The 18,735-nt window shown below is 39.9% G+C and overlaps 2 protein-coding genes across 2 annotated transcripts in view; both read right to left on the reverse strand.

Annotated features, from left to right (window-relative positions):
• Positions 1–979: 979 nt before the first annotated feature.
• On the reverse strand, positions 980–1,456 carry ucn3l (urocortin 3, like; the record flags this gene model as incomplete). The annotated part of the gene is made up of 1 exon (XM_080051144.1): positions 980–1,456. Exon 1 carries the CDS (start codon positions 1,451–1,453, stop codon positions 980–982), a length of 474 nt encoding a protein of 157 aa, XP_079907270.1. The 5' UTR covers positions 1,454–1,456.
• Positions 1,457–5,170: 3,714 nt separating this feature from the next.
• col7a1l (collagen type VII alpha 1-like) overlaps positions 5,171–18,735 on the reverse strand; it is a 60,067-nt gene continuing 46,502 nt past the window's right edge. The window contains exons 82-109 of the mRNA XM_080051145.1: positions 18,242–18,280; positions 17,735–18,151; positions 17,592–17,627; positions 16,875–16,901; positions 16,729–16,788; positions 16,198–16,323; positions 16,025–16,096; positions 15,765–15,800; positions 15,518–15,577; positions 15,236–15,280; positions 15,024–15,059; positions 14,807–14,842; positions 14,572–14,628; positions 14,170–14,241; positions 13,904–13,975; positions 13,757–13,792; positions 13,587–13,667; positions 13,403–13,456; positions 13,213–13,266; positions 13,038–13,100; positions 12,874–12,936; positions 12,364–12,480; positions 8,631–8,708; positions 8,173–8,226; positions 8,008–8,056; positions 7,076–7,279; positions 6,142–6,213; positions 5,171–5,653 (exon numbers count right to left, since the gene is read on the reverse strand). Coding sequence (XP_079907271.1) covers positions 5,445–5,653; positions 6,142–6,213; positions 7,076–7,279; positions 8,008–8,056; positions 8,173–8,226; positions 8,631–8,708; positions 12,364–12,480; positions 12,874–12,936; positions 13,038–13,100; positions 13,213–13,266; positions 13,403–13,456; positions 13,587–13,667; positions 13,757–13,792; positions 13,904–13,975; positions 14,170–14,241; positions 14,572–14,628; positions 14,807–14,842; positions 15,024–15,059; positions 15,236–15,280; positions 15,518–15,577; positions 15,765–15,800; positions 16,025–16,096; positions 16,198–16,323; positions 16,729–16,788; positions 16,875–16,901; positions 17,592–17,627; positions 17,735–18,151; positions 18,242–18,280 — 2,325 coding nt within the window. The 3' untranslated portion in view covers positions 5,171–5,444. The remainder of the gene's footprint in view (positions 5,654–6,141; positions 6,214–7,075; positions 7,280–8,007; positions 8,057–8,172; positions 8,227–8,630; positions 8,709–12,363; positions 12,481–12,873; positions 12,937–13,037; positions 13,101–13,212; positions 13,267–13,402; positions 13,457–13,586; positions 13,668–13,756; positions 13,793–13,903; positions 13,976–14,169; positions 14,242–14,571; positions 14,629–14,806; positions 14,843–15,023; positions 15,060–15,235; positions 15,281–15,517; positions 15,578–15,764; positions 15,801–16,024; positions 16,097–16,197; positions 16,324–16,728; positions 16,789–16,874; positions 16,902–17,591; positions 17,628–17,734; positions 18,152–18,241; positions 18,281–18,735) is intronic.

Raw genomic sequence — 18,735 nt, forward strand, 5'->3', positions numbered from 1 at the left:
TCGCATTTTTGTGTATTTCATGATCTTGCAGTTGGTGTGTGCAGTATGTCAGTGTCTGTATTCCTGTTTCACTCTAGATTCTGGCATCATTTTAGGCTCCCGTGTGAACATCTGAACAACAAAAAGATATAAATAAATGAAGCACCAAAGAGAAAAATGTAATGTTATGATTATGCAACAAAAATACAAAACATCTGTCCTTTGCTAAGGATGTAAGAATTGATCAACACAGCTGCATTCTTTGTCATGTTCTTAGTCCAAGATTTAAAAATTTGATGACTTTGGGGGCAAACCCGTCACATGAAATATTCATTTTACGGGGGGGGGGGGGAAATGGAAGGGGCCCCTCAAAATCTTAATGGCCAAAGCAAGACAATGTCACCTGTTTTGAAAGGCATAAATGTTTTGCCTGAAGTGACCAATCATCTTAATAAAAGTAAAAAACAAAAACTGTCCTATTGCTGTTCACAGTCCTCTGCTACAACATTTCTGATGATGCATAAGACGATCGTGAATTATTCTCATCAATATATACAACTTTAAAAGTGAATTTAGAGTAAAGGCTAACAATCTACATTTGCAATTTGACTGTAGGCCTATTTATCAGACTGATGTTGTATTATTTAGGCTATGAGATTGAAGTTCAAGAATCATTGCCCAACTTTTAGTCACAGGGTTTCATTATTTCACATTGTTTATTGTTCCTAATGGAGGTTTCCACAGTGTTTCGATTGGAGCAAGAATGGATCAATAATAGAGAAACTTCGATTCCAATGACCCTTCACAGGAGCGCAACTCACGTAGGCTCTATTAGAAACGCTTCTTGTAGGCCTATGTAGGATAATGTAATGCAATTTGTGAATGGAAAAACAAAAACATTACTTAAACAGTGAATAAGGAGTGATTCATTACATTGGAGTAACGAGGAGGCCAACTATGGTCATGGCTGTCTGTCTATGTCAAACTTGTCCCGATATGCTCATTTTCTCCGTCCGATCTGAGCCAGGAGACGCGCGTTCTCCGCCGCCTTGGCTCGCAGGTTCTTGGCTTTGGCCACGTCGAACAGCACGTTCATGATGTTGGTCGGGACGTCCAGCGACAGCGTGAGCTTGCTCCTGCGGTCCCCTTTGATGCTGCTGTTACGTAACATCTGCCCTCGGAGTTTCGTCCGCCTCATGAAGCGGTAGTTCCCGGGGCTTGAAGTCCTTTTCTCCCGGCTGGACTCGGCAGAAGAAGACATAGAAGAAGTGGAGGATGAGGAGGAGGAGGATAGATACTCGGCGGACTGCAGGAGGGAGCCCCAGCCGTCCACGGGGGAGAAGCTCCGGGACCTTAGGGCCATCTGGCCGTCGCACAGCAGGTCTGAGCGGGTCTGGAAGAGGCGGAAACACAGGCTGGAGGTCGGTGTGCACAGGACCGAGAGCAGCAGCAGGGTCTTCAAGGAGGACAGCATGCTGTGTCCCTCTCTGTGGGGCCAACACAGGTTGAGAGGGAGAAGAAGGATGACAAACTGGTGTTTTAAGTGTATTCATGTTAAGGCAAGTGGTCGAGGATACGCTGACAATGAAGTGGAGCTTAAACTTAAAATAATTTGCCCCATCACAGTGTCCAAAAGTGCGCTCTTTTACAACGTAAATATTGATTTACATTTAAATGCAAAGACAAAGTCTCTGTTTTGTTTCTTATAAAAAAAATAGGGTTTTAGAAATCGAAGACAAAAAGCAGTTTGGCATGTGTCCTCAGAACAGTCTTTAAGCCTCGGCACACATATAAAGTACAAGGCAACAGTTTAAAGGCAAGTGGCTCTAAACCCTAAACACCACAATCATTTTGGCACAACTTACCTACTCCACTCGTTTCCTACAATGAAGAAAAACTGTTAAAATAGGTCAAACAAGACGTATCCCTGCACAAAATAAACAGACATACAGAAATCCCACACAAGTCAAGATAAGCAATCCAGAGAGGCTGATAATAACTCGGGCGGAGGGTCAGCATGCAGTGCGCACTGTCCGAGAGGCACTGTGTCTTGCTCGTCCATTCCCTACGCATTCATTTAGTAGGAGCCATCAAACTGCAGTCCTACGCCAGCAACAACGTCATCCCCGTTGACACTTTAGTTGGATGTGAAGTATCCAATTGGCTGTGGTGCAGTGATGTACGTGTGGCAAATTATAAAAGAAAAACTAGTTGGTTAACGTGACCCTTCTCCTGCCGGTGAACGCGAGGAATCACGACCACAGATACGAAAGAAAAACAACTTGTCGAAGACTTTTTTCTACGTTTTACACGCAGTAGAGGATTTCACCCTTAAAATGTTGTATTGTAGTGCAACTTAAATGTAGCCTGGCACCGCCCACCTACCTACTTCCGCTCAATTTTAATTTCACTTCAGTAATCAAAGTCATCTTCTGTACAAATGAAATTAACTACGATGGTCTGGTAGGACCAGGCTAACTTAAATTAACACTCTGCTGCAAAATGAAAGACACTTGTGTTGACGTGTGTGATTATTGTTCAGGACCACGGACAGCTCCCGTGCAGAAAGGCTCTCGAAAGCTGGTCTAAAATAGTAAAAATCAATAAACGATATTAAAGTTTGGTGTCTCAATCAAACTTTTACCAAAATCTGATTGCAAATAAACGTTCATACATATTCTGAAACCTTGTTAAAAAAAATATTTTTTATTGTCTAGAGACCATTTGACAGCGCTGTGTTGGCGTCATTGTTCTTATAGAACATTTGGTCAGAGAACTGCCGTGATCGGTTGAAAATACTTTTTGTGTCATATAACTAACTTGTTATTCCATGAAACTTGTTGCATTGTTTAATAAAACATTGTGTACATTGGTTGGAAAAGGTCTTGCTAATTTTCAACCTCATGTACAAACAAAAAGTTAGTTGCATTATAGTCAATGACTGATAAGTCGATTGGTCGGCAACTAATTCAATAATCAATAGTTCAAGTAATCAAGTTAATTGTTTCTTTTTTAGGGAATTGCATATATTTGGATTCCAGAATGATAGTTGAATAACACAATACATTTGGGATTTTTCACAACCTGGAACAAACCAAAATAGGCTCTATGTATAAAGAAATCAAAAGGTATTATTGATTGATGTATAACCATGAATAAAGTAATCAGTTACTGCTTATAAATCATTTATAAAGTCAAGTGTGGTTTGTTAGGAAGACAATACATTTAAATAAAAAAAACATAAACATATCATCACTCTTGGTACATGTGAGATGTATAAAAAGTGCAAGGTTTTAATTTCCCCCGTCACAATCGTGTCAGCTTGACTCATTGACAGCTTCAGGTTATAGACGCAAACAAATGCGTAAACTTCCTTTGATAACTGCACTAGTATGTATCATTCACATGCTGTATAAGATAACTGATATACACTATCTGTAGAACATTGTGTTTTATAATTAAAGCTTTTGCATGCGCAACACAGGGCATGGGAACCACCTGCAGGGATGGACACCACCACGACAGAATGAAGAGGGAGAGTGTGGAAGGAGTGACAGGGTGTTAGGGGTCAAACTCTAATGAGCGGCTTCATTGTAGCATCATTATGACTTCAAGCCTTCGCAGCTGGAGCCATCACAGTCAGTGGTACAGACTCTGACGAAAGACGTACTGCGACTCTTAAGTTTCTGTCCTGAAATTGATCCATGAAATGAAATGACTTCCTTCTCCTCAACTTCAATGGAACAAATCCAACCTTTCATTACTCTTCTGGATTCGGCTGTTGACAGTCACTTGAAAAGAGGTTTTGCTGAGCACATCTTTCATCTGTCGTTCTGTATCAAAGCCTGTTGCTTGACTAAAGTGTGAAGTACTGTATGTATCTTTTTTTAAATTATTTTTTACAAGCAAAAAAGACTACTAATAGGCTGGGATACTTTCACTTCTTTTTTTTTTGATAAAAAGTAATCTAAATACTTTCTAGAATTCTCGTTGTCCTGACACTAGTGAATTTCAAGACATCGTCATCAGTATCTTACTTCAAGCTTTGGGGCCCTAAACACAGAAGATATAGTATAGCTCTGGTTACTTCAAATGAGATATATCTTTATTTTTGTCTTTGACCTTGCTTAATCAGGACTGTATTGGTGGGTGCTGCTAACATTTGTTTGGTGAAAGGAACAAAAAACTAAATTCCGTTGTCTTCCACTTTAATCCGGTAACAGATTAACTGAAACACACATGATTGCCTCTTGGGGAGAAACAGTCAATTTAAACAGAACATAAAATGTCACATTTCAAGTTTTAAAGTTTAAGTTTTGGGGTCGTTAAGAAATGTACTTAATTGGGAAAAAAGTAGATCTATTTTAGTATAAAAAAAGCAGGAATCATACAGTTGAAAGCTAAAATGTTGATTATTAATGGTAAGGTAAATATGTTTTGCAGAATAGCATGTTTCTAAGGTCTTGACTAGTTGACAGAGGGTGTGGTTCAATGAGAACAGCCTGTCAGTGTAGGCTGTGTAAGCAGTTGACGTGGACATATAAACAATCATAGCATGTGGGAGCACATTACAGTGCAGAATCGTGACTATTATGACGAATGCCTATGGAGACTTTTTGGGTGATATGGTGATTCAAAAGTATCTTCTTCAAAAGACCAATCAATGGCATCCTGAGAATCTAAGCGGTGTCGTGCATTTTCACGTGTCACACTGCCAGAAAAAAAACAAGTGTGTGCTGCCACCACATCAACACCCACGCAGGAATCCCCTGATACTGATGGAGAGTCCTCTGAAACAGTCCCCCGCGTGATCTCACTCCCTGAGCCCCTGTCGGCCCCTCATCTGTCTACCCAGCCTGACCCATAACACCCCCTGCCAAAGGAACATATGTAGCGTTGGAGGTGGCAGCAGGCAATCAGCGACCAGCTACTTATAATTTGTTCTCACCGCTCATGATGCAAGGCAATTGACAAAAACATAAGAAAAGGTGAGGTTACAAAAATATAAGAAAAGGTGAGGTTACACAAGACTTGAGGGACGGAGAAAGAAGAGACAGAAGACAGATCACAACAAAAAGTAGTAGATTTAATTCAGTTCAGTAGAGTGAATATTGATCACTTTTGACATTCAAAAACACAGGCTAATATCATCAGCCTAATCATTTTAAAACATTCACATTTTGATTCGCAACATTTAGTCCATAAAACAAATCGAAGAACAGCTGCTAAAATATATAAATACATCCAATATAAAAACACAAAACAACATTTTACATAGGTTATGTACAAAAACTCATTTCTTGCTTGTAGTTGCTATAGTTTAATCTCCATGTCTTGGTACCAGTATAACAAAAATGCACACCTTCAAGACTACAATATTCTCCTTTTTTTATACTGTACAAACCACAATTATTTCAAAACTAGAATCTCTCTTACTTATCTGCCCAGCTGCTTTAATGGACATTTCAACTTTGACCTGATTGGATCCCCCTTCCGCTCCTCTCCATCACACACCCACTCTGGCACTCTTGTCTGGAGGGGAAGCGATTTCTGTTGCCCCCACAGCCTCCGTAAACGAATGGTCTGCACTCCCCCGAACGAGTGTGGAAGTACCAGAGCAGGACATACTCTGAACAGGCCCCCTCTGACATGGGCTCCAGGCAGCGCTCTGTGGCTGAACACAGCATGCCAGGTGAAAGAAAGGTCAGAAATATCAAGACAGATTGAAATGCTGTAGAATCGCTGCCTGGTTCAGCTTTAACTAAAGCATTCCAGACATGATTTCACACCTATTTTTCACGAAACACCCAACTCTACTCATCTGCCTCTAAAGAAATAAGAAAAGAAAATATGTCCTTAATATGAATGGGTAACTACACTGTGAAAATGTTGTGTATAAAGTGAGTCTCTGGAAGCTATAATTTTTTATATTTTATGACTTACTCATCATAGTCCCCATAAACTTTTCATGGCGTTCTTATTCATAAATTGCCATCCTGAAATCTTGCACAGGCTTTCAAACATTCATGGATTAAGTTGTTGGTCTTATCATCTCATTTTCTCAAGACAGGAAAACTCAGATACGTAGCGAATAAACAAGTGGAAAAAAAGAATAAGGGAGGCTGAAAGATGAGAAGGAAATCATTCGCCTTTGCTTCTCACCATCAGTGTTGGTTCCAAATGCCCTTCTTCTCTTCCTCTGTCCCCACTCCATGGTCCCTCCCTCAAGAGGATCTGAGGTTAGGACAACATGGAATGAGAAGGTTCACAGTTTGGTGGATTCAATAGTTTGGGTCCAAGAAGGAACCACTTACACACACAACAAGAAAAGGCAAAATCCAAAAATATTGGAAGCAGAAAAAATAATAAGAAGAAAGAATTATTCCAATGAGGCTAGTTATTACAAAATATGTGTGAAAGGAAGTTAAATGCAGTGCAGAGGCTGATACAAATAGAAATTTGCCTTTGATACTTTTATAGTCTCCACATTAAAGAGTAAATACAGAGCTGTGGAGCACTTTCATTATATGCTTCACAGTCAGAGCTTGACGTCCCTGCCTTACACCTAATGATTGTAATTTATGAGTAAAAATACTGACATTGACTATGGGCAATGACAGTCTTACTCCTTGATTAGTTTTTTCTTGTTATGTTTTTCCCGAAAGCGAGAATTAAAATAAATTGGGATGCAGAACGCTGCTCTTGCCTGGGGACTGTGTTTGCTAATGAGCTCAATGGCGTATTGTGAGATTTCGTGGTATGTATTAAACTTTCAGTTTTGTTGTTTTAGTTGTCGTTGTTTTCTTAATGCTGAAGGCTTCAGTAACAGCAGAATTAAACGTAGTTACAGTAGCATTAGAGGAGCTTAACCCTGATGTGCTGTGTAGCCCCTGAACCTTCATTGGATAGCTGAAATGTAGAAATACCAAGGAAAAGTGGGCAGACTCTGGAATCAGACTGAGGACATGGAGTGATATTTGCATTAATCATTAGGCTACTGGGGTTCCCCAAGTTTTAGATGTCTTAAAAAGCAGTGAGAGGAAATGGAATGCAAAAATATATTCCACAGGTGTAATATTGAAATTATTGTTTTTACCAGTGCTATTTGGCAGGATCCCGAGAATGATTTCTCTCACTTCGTCTCCATATTCTTCCTGTTCTTCCCCTCCCTCTTCTATCCCTACTTCATGGAGGTCGCGGTTGAGGGATATCACCACGACATCTGGCACATCTTTCTCCTCAGTCACTGCAGTTGTTGCGTCTGGATCCACGGACTTTACCATGAACTTGTATTCCAGCCCTGTGGAAGACACACGAGGATGAACACCAACTAATGTATATCTTGTAGAATACATCGACATACTTTTGAAATATATAAGCATTTGGTGGCAAAGTTTGAGTAAATAAATCAGCCATAGTCTCACCATTAAATTACAATTTCTGATATTACAAAACATTGGCTTTGGTTTCTTAGTTCACTTAATTTATTATTACTTGAATGTAGAGATCTTGCTATACTTGTATTTTCCTACTATCAAACAATTGCCAGTGAGACAAAAGTTAAATATGCAGATTTATCCCTGAAGTCTCTTGTAAAGTGTGTGGGGAATTCTTCGTCTCATGTTTGTGAATGGCTCCACTGTTGCTGGCACCATGGTGTGTGTTCCTCTGAGAGAACACAACAGATGGCACAACACACACGGGTGCCATGGGGCTGCCACAGGAGCTCTATTACAAACAACCAAACACACTTGTACAATATGTAGTACAATCTAGAGGCCCATGTTTATTCACTCTTCGATAAATGGGGTAAAGAACAAGGGCACATAGAGGGTTCAAAATGTACAAGTGAAATCCATTACACTCACAGCACACGCACACACACACACACACACACACACACACACACACACACACACACACACACACACACACACACACACACACACACACACACACACACACACACACACACACACACACACACACACACACACACACACACACACACACACAAAACAATCTTACCACACTTGTCTGTCACCTCCTGTGTGACTAGCTCCTTCACTTCTTCAGCCTTGACATAGTGAAAGACAAGATTCAAAGTAATTTGATTAATTTATTAATTAATATATATATATATATATAGGCCTATAACTGAAATGTGGGTGCTTTTTTGTGTGTTTCACGTACAGAGAGTCCAGGCTCCCCCTTCTCCCCTCTTCCCCCTCCAGTGCCCACTGTTCCCTAAAGTAAAAAAACACATTTAGCAATGCATTAGATCAATAATGTTCTATCAAGCTGTAAGTATTTGTTAAAGCATTTTAATTTAAACAAAACCACTAGAACGAGTAAAAGTGCCACGCCCTACCCTAACTAGCCATCAGCACCTTTAATCATCATGCCAAACTCATGTCACAGGCAGCTATTCAGAAATAATCTAAATAGCCTTTTTGAATGGTTTAAAGTGTCAATGGACATTACTACACTGTGTATATGCAATATAAAAAAGAAAGTTATAGTAGGATGCGTTGCTTTGTCTATTTTCACAGTTTTTCCCTTTGTGAAAATGATTAGGTTGACAGGAGATAATTAGAAAAGCCATTGATTTACAGAAGCTAGTGGAGAATGTTCCTGTGTAGGACACTCACACTGGTTCCCCGCAGTCCTGGAGTCCCGGGTGCTCCCCTCTGACACGGCTTCAGTCTCCCCCTTCTGCCCCTCTCCCCCTGTTTGACAAAATACAATGTGCACGGAGAAAACACAATGTGAGTTCTAAAATTCTTTCACAACAAAGGGCGTCTTCGCCAAGAGTAAAATATCCACACCAGCACAACTGTACCACTCACATCCAAGCTGTATGAAAGACAGACAGACCAATTAGGTGGGTTCCAGACACTCTTTCTGTCAACGCTGAAAGTCTGGTAATTGTAGCTGAATGCAGCTAATTGAGTAAGATACTATTTGAAGGCTGCAGACTGAAATAGACCCTTGTGCTTGTGTGTGTGTGTGTGTGTGTGTAAATTAAGGAAATGTCTCGGCTGTATCCACTGCCGCAGTGCACAGAGCTCACGCAGACAGTCACAGACATGGCGGTTACTCGGTTCATTGTGTTGCGTCACATTGTCCATTTTCTCCTCTTGCAGCTGGGACTTTTTCTTCCATAATATTCAGAGGAACACAAGATACAATATATGAATGTTGAGGTATGGTCCACTGCTTTTTGGGTGCTGCCATACCTAGTGTTCGTTAAGGAAGTGGCTTTATTGTGCCAGCACCACTCAGTCAAAAGGAATGGTAATCAGGCTCGTTCATTGATGAGTATACTTCTTAGTAACGATTCATACCTTCAACTACACAACTGGTGTACCAAGTGATCAAACTGTGTAGGACTGAAATTATCACAAGAGTTTAATTTGCATTTTTCAATAACTTTGTATCAACACAAAGTACTTTTGTTGATTGACCATTAATAGATTGTTTGAACTAAATTATGTAAGTAAATGTTCTGAGTTCAACCGGTTGAGTACATTTTTTTCAATGCAGTGGAAAAAGTGTGTGGAAACTATGGGCAGAGATTTGTGTCAGTAGAACTTGAATTCGAATTGATAGAACTTGAATTTGAATTGATCGACTTGAATAGGAATTGATCAACCTGCATTTGAATTATTGATACTTGAATTCGAATTTATACACTTGAATATGAATTATCCATTTGAATTTGAATTAATTGTACTTGAATCTGAATTTTATTTACTTGAATCTGAATCAGTTAATATTCCAAATGACTTTCAAATAAAAATTCAAAATTCAAGTTTTCAAATTCAAGTAGAAAAAATTCAAGTTGAAAAAATTCAAGTAGAAAAAATTCAAGTTGAAAAAATTCAAGTAGAAAAAATTCAAGTTGAAAAAATTCAAGTAAAAATGTGCACATCCGGTTTCTTTGAGGAAGAGCAATCGAGTGCAGATCTCTGATCCTAGGCTACAGCGTCTGGCCGGTGACCGTTATTTAACGTTCAGGAAATATAAAGTCATACATTAATTTGTTTAATCATCGTCTGTGTTTTTGACCTCTTGTTTTATAATCGAAGTATCTTTTAGAACACTAATCACGTTTCAGTAATGAAACTTAAAGTAGTTATAATATCGCCAATAAACTAGGCTATATCAATGAAAACAGACGGTCAAACAGCGTCCAAATGAGCTAAAATCCTAAATACAATAAACAGTAACATGGCAAACTTATTTATAGATAAGCTAATTGATTATTTATTAATTTTTTCACATGTTTAGAGACGGAGGATTCCTCCGACGCTCTCTGTCCGGCTTATCAGACAGCACTCAGCTGTCAGTCTCCACTAGCCTATCTGACTGTCATCACTCATTTCACTTAGTAGCCTAATTCTAATAGCCTATTGTTAGGTATTTATCTTCACGCCTATTTATTGTAGCCTAAGTGTTTATGCATGACTGCACGTACAGTTGTCAGATCTCGAACAGTTGAAATAAATTAGGCCTAGACCTATTGGGTTTGAAAGGGCATCGTTTATAGCAGCGTTACTCATAGCGCGGCTCGCCAAGCCTCTATGTGCGGCTTGCATGGCAGTACAACTGCCTTTTTAAAAAAAGGGTCCTATGTTCCCCGTTTTTCCAAAAAAGGGTCCTATGTTCCCCGGTGGTTCATGCGCCGTAGCTGGGGGCAGAGCCGCTCCAGCCCTGCCCGACTCGCTGACTCTCCCCGCGGGGAGAAGCTCAGTGATGCCCGGCGCAGTCGCCTTCTCGACCGAGCGAACCTACAAGCGGCCGCCCCCCGCCACATCTGCCTTTTCAGTCCAGAGATTCGACTATTCGGCGGCCGTGCGGGGCAATTGTAGCCAACTTATTCCTGTCGGGTTTTAATTAGAACACAGCGCTGTGTCGCAAGACTGACTGCGTGCCTATAGAGAACATGTAGGCATAATGTGAGGGGAGACAGCCGCTTCCCTCTGTGAGATTCTATCTAGCAAACAAAGTTACAATGAATCAATCACCACCGTCACGGACAGTGTTTAAATAAAGCTTCTCTTTATTATTATCAATAGAGCTAAGCAAATGGTGAATATTAAGCCTGAGGTGGCATCTGTAAGTGCGCAGTTTGCAATTTATTTTCAGCACCAACTGCAGCTGCAGAAGAATAATAAAAAATCACAATAAATGTGTCGATTCATCTGACACGTCTGATTATAAAACAAGAGGTCAAAAACACAGACGATGATTAAACAAATTAATGTATGACTTTATATTTCCTGAACGTTAAATAACGGTCACCGGCCAGACGCTGTAGCCTAGGATCAGAGATCTGCACTCGATTGCTCTTCCTCAAAGAAACCGGATGTGCACATTTTTACTTGAATTTTTTCAACTTGAATTTTTTCTACTTGAATTTTTTCAACTTGAATTTTTTCTACTTGAATTTTTTCAACTTGAATTTTTTCTACTTGAATTTTTTCAACTTGAATTTTTTCTACTTGAATTTTTTCTACTTGAATTTTTTCTACTTGAATTTGAAAACTTGAATTTTGAATTTTTATTTGAAAGTCATTTGGAATATTAACTGATTCAGATTCAAGTAAATAAAATTCAGATTCAAGTACAATTAATTCAAATTCAAATGGATAATTCATATTCAAGTGTATAAATTCGAATTCAAGTATCAATAATTCAAATGCAGGTTGATCAATTCCTATTCAAGTTGATCAATTCAAATTCAAGTTCTATCAATTCGAATTCAAGTTCTACTGACACAAATCTCTGCCCATAGTAAACCTGCAGGGTCATTGTTGCAAATATAACTTGTGCTAACAATTAAATTTTTCATGTATAATTACTGAATTCCAATACAAACTAATTAAGAGGTAATTATGTGAATAATCTTTTTTTTACCTGTATAATCCCAGCAAACAATTCCATTTTGTTGTTAAATGTTGATTTAATGCCAATATAAAGAAAGATTTGATCAAAATCAGATTGTTACATTGACGTTGCTTATGGGTGTATCCGCGTCAGCTCAGCCCGGCAGATTTGACAGGAGATATTGTTGATCAACAACTTGACGCAATGAGGATCTGATTTGTGTAGAAACAAGCTAACGATTAGAGAGATAGCATTCACGTGAGTCTTTGTCAAAGGACAACAGCTAGATGACTATTCATTCGTTATCTGGAGGAAATTACGCACCCAAGTCGTGATCAAGAAAACAGCTTGATATCTTATGACCTGTGTATAATCCATCTGTAGTGCTGATAGTGAGCACACGTTTTGCTTTTCCATTCATCGGCGCAATAACTTGTTATCAATGCATCATTGAAATTACACAGTCAGGAATAGTAATACTGTATACTGCACCTTAGACCCTGTGCTCCCGCGAGGTCCTGCCAGTCCTGGTGGGCCCTCATCTCCATCTCTCCCAGGAGTCCCTGATGAGCCCTTAAAGCCCGAGAAACCAGCGAAACCGGCTGAACCCTGTACAGCGCATGAAGAATGTAAGAAAGTAAATCAACACAGCAAACGATTTGTGTGCAGGGGAACATGGAAGTCCATTTTAACAATGTTACCAGCCTATCTTGATCGGGAGTCAAATGAATGCAAAGAAAGTTACTTAATGAACTTTGAGAATCATTTCAAATCAAAAGGTGTGCAATGAGCCTTGGGCGGGCTATATATGCACTCTCCAAAATAGTGTTAGCATCCTTCTGATAAGCTAACACTTGTATGGCGTATGCTTAGCTGATATGGTGGTAGCTAAAACTCAAAGTGGAGGTACTTTCTCCTGGGAATCTTTCTGTGACATGCACATAACCATATGAGTCTAATGAGTTGGATAACAACCAGTGATATTGATGTAAATTGACTAACCTTTTCTCCTTTCACGCCTTGCTCACCATCAACACCATTGATGCCTCCTTGTCCCTTTTCACCCTTAAAGTAATATTAATGAGAATAGTGAGTTTGTATCATTTTGGAGAAGACAGAAAGTTCAATATTAATAATGATTGATAAAATAACTCTTGAAAGTTTACCTTGCGCCCTGTGAGTCCATTCAGTCCAGCTACGCCAGGTGTACCAGCGAACCCCATGTCTCCCTGTTTGGAAAAGGACACCATGTTAACTGATTACTGACAGGATCTTCTTAGATGGCATTGTTTAACATCTAACTCACTTTTTATGTCTAACAATAAAAATTCTAAGTCAGACCTTTTCTCCATCCAGGCCGAGGCTCCCAATGCGTCCAGGTAAACCTCGGAAACCCTGTAACAACAGGTAACAACATGGAACATGACAATGCACAATCAGTAAATGACAATACAGACATATCCTGCAAATAATAAAACATGGAATAACCAAGGTCACTGGGACAACCGGGACAAATAACAACTGCCTTCACCTTCTCTCCCATCTCCCCTCTGTCTCCTGGTAAACCGGGTTGCCCAGCGTCACCCTGTGAATAAAACAAAGAAATAAAAAAACATTCTTGTCGAATCTTTATAAAAAAATTTAAAAATTTAAATAAAAAAAGATCTAAAAGTTCATTACTGGATATACATATTGTTTTTAGGGTTGTTTTTCACCTGATTGCCTTTCTGGCCGTGCGGTCCTAAATCTCCTTTGTCACCCTTGGCACCATCCACTCCATGGTCCCCGTTTAGACCCTTAAGTCACATCATTTGTGTGTAGTGAGTTAATACAACATTTTGGAAATGACTGAATGTTTGTAAGTGTTTATGCTGTAGCTCTTTACCATCTCGCCATTCTGTCCTGGCTCTCCTGGGTCTCCCTATATAGGAAAAACAAGACAAATTCAAAACACAGTGTTGCAACAAAAGTATTGAACGGTTAAATTAATTACGTTGCAGGTGTCAAGATATTAAAATGACCCATTACTTACCTTCTGTCCTACCGGTCCTCGTGGTCCGAAGCGCCCCAATCCACCCTTGGTCCCTGCATCCCCCTTCAGGCCCTTTTAAAAAAACAATTTCAAATTTAAGTTACCAATTAATTCCAGTAGTCTTTTATTAATTGAAGATGCAAATTGCTGATTATTGTCTAGCAGAGAGTTGATAACAACCAGTGGGACATCAGTGACGTGCAACGCATTTTCCAAGCTCTTTCTTGGAAATAATTATTCTATTTATAAACTGGATTCATTATTACCTTGACTCCAGAAGGACCGTCCTCGCCCTTCTCTCCTTTATCGCCATCGTAACCTGGAGGGCCCAGCTCACCCTGAAACACACAAAGGTCTTTAGCTCATAAAATGGCAAGACTTAAAGGTGCTATGGGGAACTTTTTCTTATTTCTAAAAACAGTTTAATTTTTCCTCTGATGATCATGAATGACATGTAACTGCAAACAAGACCATCAGTGCAAAGAATGCTAATTGAATATAGTTTTTCGTAATGCCTTTGTCATGGCTCCCCAGGAACTACAGCTGGTGTAGTAAAAACACTATTGCATTGTAAACAGTTGTGTCAAATGTTGTCAAAAATGTCCCTTACTTATGTCACGTGCTTGGGTGTACATTTATTGAGTGACTGCAACAAGCCGGCTTCTCACCGTGTCTCCTTTGATACCCTTAAATCCACGTGGTCCTTGGATCTGAAGCACACTTCCCTGTGGGAAGAGATTATGGATTTATCAAGCCATGAATCATGTAAACTTTGTGTATGTTTGGTGTTCTATACAGTATGATGTGCGCTGCATGTATCTCCTCTAAAAGAAGTCAACTTTGATGAAACAAATGCTCAATACTTTCTGATTTATCCAACAAAAATTGACAAAATCCTCTTACCCTTTCTCCTCTGACTCCAGGTAGCCCCAGGTTGCCCTGAGAAGAGTCCAAAAATGCATCATTTAAGGAATTCGAATAACTTACAAAGTTGTGTTTGCTGACTAAAAATCACGAGTCAAAGATAATAGCAGCATTATGAAGGAATAATATGAAAAGGTTTATTTAAAAAGTGCAGCTACATTGTGTCAAACACAATTATGACAGATCAGCGGCTCACCGTTTCACCTTTGCTGCCACGAAATCCTTTTGGACCCTAATAAAAAGAAAAGAAAGAAAGAAAGAAAGAAAGAAAGAAAGAAAGAAAGAAAGAAAGAAAGAAAGAAAGAAAGAAAGAAAGAAAGAAAGAAAGAAAGAAATAAAGGGTTTTTGTCTCCAAATGAAGCTTTACTGGTCTATGATGAAATGTTATACTCAAAAAAGGTTGCTTACTAAATGCCCAGGACCTCCTTTCAAACCTGGAGTCCCAGTTTCACCCTGAAAATAAAAACAATATCTTAGGTTTTCTGCACAATACAGAAATTTACTAAATGCTGTGCGTCAAACGTCTTATTGTTAAAACCATGTAGGATTAGATATCATACTAAACTGTGACACAAATTGGTGTTATTTGATATTACATAAACTCAGATCAGGGATTATCCCCCCCCCCTATCCTAAACATTATAAATTTACAAACTGTTTGTTTTAATATGCAAGCTGAAGAAAACTCACTCTTCTGCCCGGGAAGCCGACCAAACCCCTGGCACCAGGCTCTCCGGGGATACTGTCACCCTGATGGGGATTAGAAAAAGATTGGATAAAATTAGAAAAATCCACAACAGATCTTGCAACAGATCACAATGACAGTATTTTGCTGCTTTAAACATACAACTAAGTTCTTTGAAATATTATGTTGGATTCATGGACCAAAACAAGTAAGTACTATTAAAACACCAATGTGTACATAAAGTATTTGTACCTTTTCTCCATTATCTCCAGGAACACCAGGAGGACCCTTATTACAGAGAGACAGTGGGTGGCGAAAGAAAAAATATCAGTGACAGTCATTTATGGCTGGCAATCAGATATAAAAAAATAAACAATAAAACATTTTTCATCACACAAATGGTAAACTTTACTATAGATAATACTTTGATTATTTGTGTATTTCTTTCAGAGTGATCCATTTTGAATCACAAATATCAAACACAAGATTCAATAATTTGTATTTTAACTTACGTGAGGCCCTGCTGCTCCTTTAGGTCCAGCAGTTCCAGGTGACCCGTTCTTCCCCCGTTTGCCCCGCTCGCCCTGCGAGACACAGAGAAGATCTTAAGTCTCCTTCAACATCCAATAGCACCAACATCTTCAGCTAACAAACTTGTAAATTGACTTATATGCTGATGATGCACCTCTCTACCCGGCTCCCCTGGGTAGCCCGGGGTACCCCTCAGGCCTGGGGAACCCTGGGTGCCTGCGTTGCCACGGATACCCTGGATACCCTGAGCACCTGGAGGTCCCGATTCACCTGGTTCCCCCTGTAACAACACATGGACAGAGAGAGACAGAGAACAATGGAAAGGGAGAACAAAAAACTATTAAAGGTCACTTGTTCAATGTTCATTGTAATTAGTTTTAGAAATAAAGTTAATTCAATTCATTTTTATTATGTAATGTATTTATTCAGCTCATCTTCTGTTTGAATAATTGCTTTCAAATAGAGTCCTTCTTTCTCTTTATCAATTTATTTGTTCAAACATTAATTTGAATGGATGAGTGAGTCACGAGCCAATTAGATTGCCTAAATTAAAAAGCACGATGGGAAACAAAGTCAATCAAAGTGAACGCGATGGAAAAGACAGTGAGGATTCATTGATTTGGAAAAGGACGTTATAAATAAAGACTTTTTATTTATAAGGAAGGAGAGCTGTTTGTTTGTTTACCTTAAGTCCTGGAGGTCCAGCCTGGCCTTCTGGACCCCTGTGGCCAGTGCCCGGCTCTCCCTAAAAAACACAAAAAAAAAACTTTGTGCAAAACTATGAGAATAATGTAAGTAACAGCAGCTTTTGAATTGGAGTTGTGGTTGTACCTTTTGTCCATTTTCACCAATTTCCCCCTGGAAAAAAGGGTGGATGTAAAGAGTAAAAAAAAAGTTGTCAGAAAAGTGCATTTAAGAACATTGTTTTTCATAAGCCAAAATAAACCAACACAGAGGAGTTTAAAAAAAAAAAAAAAAAGGAGTGAAAGAAGAAACTTGTCAACATGTTTAACAAGGGGAATTATTGATGTCTGCTTTAATCTACTCTCTCGCGAGTGGAACAGAAATAGAACAGAGGGGGCATCAAAGGCCTGGAGTCGACTGGCTTCACTGACAAGGCGAGATGCCGGCTGAGCTCTGATGTCATTCACTGATGCAATGTGGGTAAAGGTGTACAGAGCATGTTTTGTGTAGGGATGACGGCCATTCTTGCTTTGGGATCTTGAGGGGATGATTTGAATTAGTATGAGTCAGCGGGACTACATTGGTGACTTGGTGAAAGAATCCTAACTTCTGAAGCATGTGTCACTTTAAAGGGCCAGTTCACCCAAAATGACAAAACAAAACATATTTTCTCCCTCGCTTCTGATGGTTGTCTGGTTTTGAGGTAAGGCATCGAAACAGGCGGAATAAGCTATTTCATAGTTGTTTAAGATTACATGTAAGTGCTGTAATATTTGAGTGTTTACCTAAAAATTTTTACATTTGTGACCATGCATTTGGCTTTTCAGTCTGATCTTAATTTAAGTATAACATATCTTTATTCACCTTTATTCCTGGGTTTCCAGTCTCACCTGGTTGTCCCTGTTGCATGAGAAATGTTGAATTAACAGCCTTATTTTTAAAGTCACCTTATTTGGTATTGATTTGGTATTAATGAGTGTGTTGAGGGGAAATCTTTGTGCCCTTACCTTCAGGCGGTAATACTCTGGAGGGTACGGGTACGGCTGTCCTGTCTCCATCTCCGCCTTCCTCCTCTCCCACTCCTCCCTCTCCCTTACCAGGTCTCTCCCCCCCTCCTCTCTCTCCCTCTCTTTCTCCAGCTCTTCTCTCTCTCTCTCCATCTCCATCCGTTCTCTTGCTCTCTCCCTCTCCAGCTCCTCCTCTCCTTCCCTCTCTCGGTCGACGTCCTCCTCCGTTTCCCAGTCGTAGTCTCCGCTCCTCTCCTCATCTGGGTCAGGGCCTGCTTCTGTGTAGCCATCCGTCTCCTGCACTTCTTCTTCAGTCTCCCTCTCTGTCTCTGTATCACTGTATCGCTGGCTCTCCCTCCATTCTTGCCCCTGTCTCCCGGTGTGTGTTTGAACATCAGGGGTTTCTTCTTTCTTCCTCTAGAGAAAGAAATGTATTGTGATACAAACCAAGATATGTAACGCCATCCTAGTTTGGATGAACACTTATTATCTTGATGGCTGACTTACATTCCAGTTGTTATAACCTTGAGCTCCAGAAGACATATGCTGAAATTACAAAAAAAATTCAGCAATCTCACAACCTGTCCACCATTAAAGGTGGAGTCAGTGATTCTGGAGATTTTTTTTTGTCAGAATCCCTTTTTGTCAAAATCAGTGAATATCTCCTGTTACGGCTCCCGCCTTGTTTTCGCTCCTCCTGTTCCCTCCTTCACTCTCTCTCTCTCTCAGGTGTCCTGATTAGGGGGGCAGGTGCTCCTGCGGAGCTTTAAGGCGTGGCCTGTGCCGGTGGCGGCTCTCTCACTCCACACGAGCCTCTCGGCTGCTGACCTGCACCATGCTGCTGCTGCTTTCTGTCTTATGATTTAGTTAATGGAGGGCTGTTATTTTAGTGTTCTTTTTGTTTTGATCGTAGCTTTAGAGGGGCCGGGCTATAGTTTAGTTGGAGGAAGACCTGGGCAATAACGCAGTCCAACTGTGGCTGTCCCAGGCTTCCTCCCGTT

Source organism: Ammodytes marinus (genome assembly GCF_949987685.1).
Source record: "Ammodytes marinus genome assembly, chromosome: 22".
NCBI classification, from domain to species: Eukaryota; Metazoa; Chordata; class Actinopteri; order Uranoscopiformes; family Ammodytidae; genus Ammodytes; species Ammodytes marinus.